This window comes from Pseudorasbora parva, chromosome 4 (assembly GCF_024679245.1).
Source record: "Pseudorasbora parva isolate DD20220531a chromosome 4, ASM2467924v1, whole genome shotgun sequence".
NCBI classification, from domain to species: domain Eukaryota; kingdom Metazoa; phylum Chordata; class Actinopteri; order Cypriniformes; family Gobionidae; genus Pseudorasbora; species Pseudorasbora parva.
Window position 1 is genome coordinate 46,935,246 of NC_090175.1, and position 6,559 is coordinate 46,941,804.

Below are 6,559 nucleotides of genomic sequence, written 5' to 3' on the forward strand. Positions count from 1 at the left end.
TGGTCTGTCCCTCCCGTCCCCCCCCCTGGTCTGTCCCTCCCGTCCCCCCCCCCCCTGGTCTGTCCCTCCCGTCCCCCCCCCTGGTCTGTCCCTCCCGTCCCCCCCCTGGTCTGTCCCTCCCGTCCCATCCTGGTCTGTCCCTCCCGTCCCTAGTGGAGCTCCTTAAGGAGGGGGTAATGTCACATGCCTGTCCTGTCTTGTGTGCACGTGGGTACTCCTGTCATGGTCTGATCCCTCCCCCTTGTTATCTGATTAGTGTTAATTTCTCCCACCTGTTCCCTCTTGATTTCTTCCCCTTATAAGCTCCTTGTGTTTGTCAGTCTGTGTTGGATCCTTGTTTCATGTATACGTCTTCCGTTCCCACAGTGACTTCTATTGGTATGTTTTGAGTTTTAGTTTATGTTCTATTATGTGTTTTGCCCCCTCGTGGGTGGGTGTTTGTTTTGTATGTTTTATTTTGTTAATAAATTATCACTTCTTTTGCAAATGAGTCCTCGCACCATTTTCCCTTGTCTGTGACGTGACAAGTATAGTGCACAGATATGTACAGGCTGCACATCACTGAATACACTACAAACCCTCATACATTTTACCAAAGAGTTTCGATTTTCAAAGAAATGTGGGTATTTTGTTGTGAAAAGCAAGTTGAAGCTGCGTCACGGAATGTGAGGTAGAAGAATGCCTTCAGATTGTCTGACTCATGTATACATATACATAAACATATGGAAACATACAGAATGGGAAAGAAAGGTGATTTATGATGAGCCAGACGGGCCGGTCTGAGTATTTCACAATCTGCTCAATTACTGAATTTCACACACAACCATTTCTATGGTTTACAAAGAATGGGGTGAAAAGGGAAAAACATCCAGTATGCGGCAGTCCTGTGGGTAAAAATGCCTTGTTGATGCTAGAGGTCAGAGGAGAATGGGCCGACTGATTCAAGCTGATAGAAGAGCAACTTTGACTAAAATAACCACTCGTTACAACCGAGGTATGCAGCAAAGCATTTGTGAAGCCAAGCACAACCTTGAGGCGGATGGGCTACAACAGCAGAAGACCACCGGGTACCACTCATCTCCACTACAAATAGGAAAAAGAGGCTACAATTTGCACAAGCTCACCAAAATTGGACAGTTGAAGACTGGAAGCATGTTGCCTGGTCTGATGAGTCTCGATTTCTGTTGAGACATTCTGATGGTAGAGTCAGAATTTGGCGTAAACAGAATGAGAACATGGATCCATCATGCTTTGTTACCACTGTGCAGGCTGGTGGTGGTGGTGTAATGATGTGGGGATGTTTTCTTGGCACACTTTAGGCCCCTTAGGCCGTGTGTCCACCAAAGCGTTTTTAGCCAGCTGAAAACGCCTCACTGTGAACGCTTGAGAGCGTTTTGGCAGGCAGTGTTTTTTTTCTCCTCGGTTGAGACTTGCTTGTTGTTATGATACGGAAAATCCACGGAGGTCTTTCTAATTTCACAGGTAGTTTGTTCTGTATTGATTCTATATAAAATTGCAGATACAATGTAAAGTTTTTGCTCTGGCCTTTGTTTTAAATCATTTTGATCCGTTATTATTGCTACCCTGCTAGCAATAATAGTAAACTCAATCTTTACTGTGTTGCTTGTTGTCATCTGTTGACAGAATGTGGCAGTTGGTCTGTGTTGTGTTTGTCCCGTCCCTCCTCCACTGTGATTGGACGGCTGAGTGAAGAGTGACAGTGATGAGCGCTGTGTTTTACTCAAAGTTGAACAGTCTTCAACTCTCGGCGACCAGTAAAAAACGCTGAGCGCTCAGCACGTGAGCGTGAAATACTCACTCAGCGCCTCAGTGTGCTTCAGGCGTTCTAAAAACGCAGCGCTCTCATTGAAAAGAATTGAAAACTCCAGCCAGCAGCGTGAAAAAAAACGCTTTGGTGGACACACGGCCTTAGTGCCAATTGGGCATCGTTTAAATGCCACTGCCTACCTGAGCATTGTTTCTGTCCATCTCCATCCCTTTATGACCACCATGTACCCATCCTCTGATGGCTACTTCCAGGAGAATAATGCACCATGTCACAAAGCTTGAATCATTTCAAATTGGTTTCTTGAACATGACAATGAGTTCACTGTACTAAAATGGCCCCCACAGTCACCAGATCTCAACCCAATAGAGCATCTTTGGGATGTGGTGGAACGGGAGCTTACACTATAAAAAAATATAACAAACCTCCATCAACTGCAAGATGCTATCCTATCAATATGGGCCAACATTTCTAAAATGCTTTCAGCACCTTGTTGAATCAATGCCACGTATAAGGCAGTTTTGAAGGCGAAAGCAGGTCAAACACAGTATTAGTATGGTGTTCCTAATAATCCTTAAGGTGAGTGTATATTCTAGTGCTCTAAACATTGACCAGCACAGTGTGTGCACATATTTAATCACGTAATCTTCAAATGAAGTACCAGTATATGTGCAAATAAGGACACTTATACCTAGCCTATGTCTGATCAATCCGATGACACAATACATTTTTCTGGATGGATTATATCGTGCATCTGAATACCTCTTAAGCAAACTAACCCTGGACAATGAGCTACTTGGAGCAGGTTATTATTATGTTAGAGAGTAAATTGCTATTACATACCCCCATTTTTGGAACCGAAAGAGAAGTTTATCCACTTGGTAACTGTTACTCGGGTATGTCAAATAACCTGCTTTCTAGAATACCCATAGGGGTTGTTTTGACAATGTTATCATTTGTACGTGAAAGGCTGGTTTATTTGAGCACAGTTAACAGGTGCAGTTGGAAGATGCTTTTGCTATCAGTTAGTATTGTTAGGTTCCAGTCACATTTACTTTCAGAATCATAGACAGGTAGAAAAACTAAGGCATTTTGTTTTAAATAAAACTAATATCAAAAGATTACGTACGTAATCTTACATTACGATATTGACATTACGTAGAGGCGTGTGAAAATGTTTGGTTGGAAATAAATGTATAGTTGTTATGAATAATTAACTGAAATTTTTATCAAGACATGCTTTTTAATGCGTCCGTGCTGAATAAGAATCTATGAGTCATTGTGCCTATAGTGCCTATACTCTTTGCAATCATTAGAATGTTTTTCTCAGAATCGTGAAAATGTAGAATCAGCACATATTGTCATTACTGTTTAAGTATAAACAGTTGCAATGCTGTTGTACGGGTCTTGTACTGGTCTGTTAGAATCAGGGCAGTCATTGAACTCTGGGGCAGAGATGGGGATTCATTATCTATAGTAGTTTATAATTAGTAAATCTTATAAAATACTGGATTGCACAATCCAGAAAAAGTGCAATCTAAAAATATAAATAGAATAGTTTACTAGTTCACTCTGATTATAAAACCCCTCTACATCAAAGTGCAAAAACTGATTTTTTTCCCCAGTTTTTAGTACATCGTTGTTTTCAGGGGTGGAAATCAGGGTTATCGTGGTAAAAGGGTACATAACACAGAGTGTCTGCCAATCTAATGTTAATCTTTTGTACCTATAGAGTCGGATTGCATCCTTCATATCTCTGAAGAGTCTTTAGTTTTATCAGATTTACAAAGACAGATACACTGTACTGATTCTTTCTGAACCCACCTGTTTTGTGTTGTTTACATTATATGCAGTTACATGCCAATTGCCAACAAAACACAGGTATTTTTTTACAGTTTAAATCTTTTACTTTCCCTTGCAACCAAAAAAAAAATCTTTAGTGACATTGTTGATTTCTTGGTCTTAAACAAAATGACGATGGCTTCCGTAACCCGAACAAAGCTCTTGATGGGGTCTTGATCTCGCTCTGGTTGATTCGCTCATACAAGCAGTTCTGCCCTTTGTGACGTCATACAGGGCCATACTTGAAAAAACCTTCCGAAACTTATTTGAATCCTGAAGGAGTGTATTTGCAACAGAAATTATCCATCACACGTCCAACCTATGTTTAGGATGAGAATCCAACTCTTTAAAAGTGTAAATAAGTCAGAATTCATGATTTCCCATTTAACTAAATATCTAATCATACAAATATTTGTGTTACTTAAAACAAAATAAATGTTAACTGAAATTCAATATATAAAAAACGTTTGAAAATTGTATTTCAGCTATTGCCAAGGTAAACATTTCTCATTTGTCAATTTATTTAGTATAAGAAACTTAAGAACTATATATATATATATATATATATATATATATATATATATATATATATATATATATATATATATATATATATATATATATATATATATATATATATATATATATATATATATATATATAAATAATAAAATGACTAATATTTTTACTAACATTTAAGTAAAAATATACAACATAAAAATCTAATTCAAAACATTAAAATAAATTGTAATAGTATATCTGACACATGTAATACTAGAACTGAATTAAAAATAAATGTTCTAAGGCCAGAGAACTTTTGTGACATTCAGGGTTGAAGAAAAAAATTAGGAAACAAAAAAATACAGATCTTCCATTTCAGATGCTTTATTTTAACCACAAATCTTCATGGTCATGTGCTCTGCAGAATTTCAACAGCCTCCATCTCTTGTGATTAAAATTTCTGACTTGGTTCTCCTAAAAAAGGACACAAAATGCGACATTTCATAAACATACACACACACATATACATATATATATATATATATATATATATATATATATATATATATATATATATATATATATATATATATATATATATATATATATATATATATATATAATATATATATTCTACTCTTTGTGTGTGTGTGTGTGTGTGTGTGTGTGTGTGTGTGTGTGTGTGTGTGTGTGTGTGTGTGTGTGTGTGTTTGTATTTGTTTGTGACCTACAGTCTTTCCACACACAGCAAGCACTCGTTGGCATAGGTGTTTCCGTCACTCCCACACACAGGTGCGAGGTTCATAGGACACGCCAGGATCTCGGCCAGCTCAGCGCACACAGGCTACAAAACACACACATCCACATGACAAATAAAACCACTGCATTACAATAGTTTTAACCACTAAAATATAATCACAAGTTAATCAACAAAAAAATCCTCCATACTGTTCGGGTTGAGCCATATGATCCTTCCGCCCCTGAAACAATTTGATTTTGAAGAGGTTAAATTGCATCATTTGTACGGACTGCAGAACAACAATATATTGCCATTTACTCCTATTTTACACAACACAAGCCATAGGTCTTTACAGACTGTAACTTAGACTTCAAATAATTCATAAGTAGAGGCTGTATATGCTAACTGTACCTGAAGTGAGCAGCAGAAGCAAGCCGAAAAGAAGCACTCCTGTAGACATATTGACACAGACTGAGCCCTACAGTACTCACGTGACTTTATATGATGGCAATGAAGTGTGGGAACGCCAACACTTGAACACACAAACACACATTTCCATCCTCTCATTACACAGATAAGAGTTAATGGAGGAAAATCGTCTCTGGTAAACTTTAGAGAAATTCTTGTAGTCTAAACAGCGTCATGTGGATTCATTCATGCCCTCATTTTATTTGTGATCAGTTTTATTGATGGTTAAAACTATATAAATAGTACAGTTTGAACTTTAATGAGAACATTGTCTAGGGCAGATTTCAAATAAACTTGTCATCCCTTTTTCATTTTATTTTTTATTAGCCTTCTTCTTGACATTTTTATAGCATAACAGTTTTTCCTCAATACTTGTAATGATTCATGCTATATATTGTGGCCTGGTTTCACAGACAGGACTTAATCCAGGATTAGGCCTTAGTTTAATTAGAACATTTAAGTACATTTGATAAATGTGCCTTAGAAAACAACATCACTGGTGTGTCTCTTAAGACAAAGCGATGGACCTGACATATTTAAAGATCTTTCAGTTAAAACAGCTCAAACATGCATTTCAGTCTGGGACTAGCTTAAGCCTTGTCTGTGAAACCAGGGGTATATGAATTTAATTATTACTGTATAAAATTGTATAATATCTAATCATCCAATCATGTGGCAGCAACTGTTGGAATTTTTTTTTTCTTTTCTTGCAAAAATAATTTCCCAAAGATCATTTAATTTCAGAAAGGCTTTATTCACATAAACAAAGCCGAGTCTCTCCTCCAGGAGACAACTCCAGTTCTTTGGTTTACCTAGCATATATACATAGCTGCTTTCCCAAAACCTTTAGCTATTTTCCAGTTGGTTTCCCGGCTCACGTCACCACATTCCAAGATCTTCTTCTGTCGATCGGCAAAAGCAACATCAGCATACATCTGATATCTAATAGTGTCTGATATACAGCTTATTTTTACATTACATTCAATAATAAAATCTTTTACATTCCCCCCTCTGGGGCTTAACTAAGCCCCAATTTTGTATCCTTCTTCCAGACGTGTAGCTTCAAAATCTAGCTTCCTTAGTTATGCCATCAGAACCAAACATCTCTTTTCAGACATTTTTCTTTCTTTTTTAGGTGTATTTTTTCCTTTTCGTTCCTTTTCTTTTTCCAAAAAGAGTAAAAGTTTATATTGCTCCCTTTAATACTAGACCATTGTTGTAAG

The 6,559-nt window shown here is 37.4% G+C and overlaps 1 protein-coding gene across 1 annotated transcript; it reads right to left on the bottom strand.

The window, feature by feature from the left end:
* Positions 1-4,489: 4,489 nt before the first annotated feature.
* On the bottom strand, positions 4,490-5,328 carry spink4 (serine peptidase inhibitor, Kazal type 4). Its single transcript, XM_067442804.1, has 4 exons — positions 5,280-5,328; positions 5,078-5,109; positions 4,861-4,973; positions 4,490-4,603 (listed from the first exon to the last, which is right to left on the bottom strand). The coding sequence occupies exons 1-4, from the start codon at positions 5,326-5,328 to the stop codon at positions 4,558-4,560; spliced, it is 240 nt and encodes a 79-aa protein (XP_067298905.1). The 3' UTR covers positions 4,490-4,557.
* Positions 5,329-6,559: the final 1,231 nt, after the last annotated feature.

Coding starts and splice junctions, on each gene's coding strand:
- spink4 (XM_067442804.1), bottom strand. CDS start 5,328: ATGTCTACAGGAGTGCTTCTTTTCGGCTTGCTTCTGCTGCTCACTTCA. Junction 5,110..5,279: donor GCTTCTGCTGCTCACTTCAG/GTACAGTTAGCA, acceptor AAATTGTTTCAG/GGGCGGAAGGATCATATGGC. Junction 4,604..4,860: donor TTGCTGTGTGTGGAAAGACT/GTAGGTCACAAA, acceptor GTCCTTTTTTAG/GAGAACCAAGTCAGAAATTT.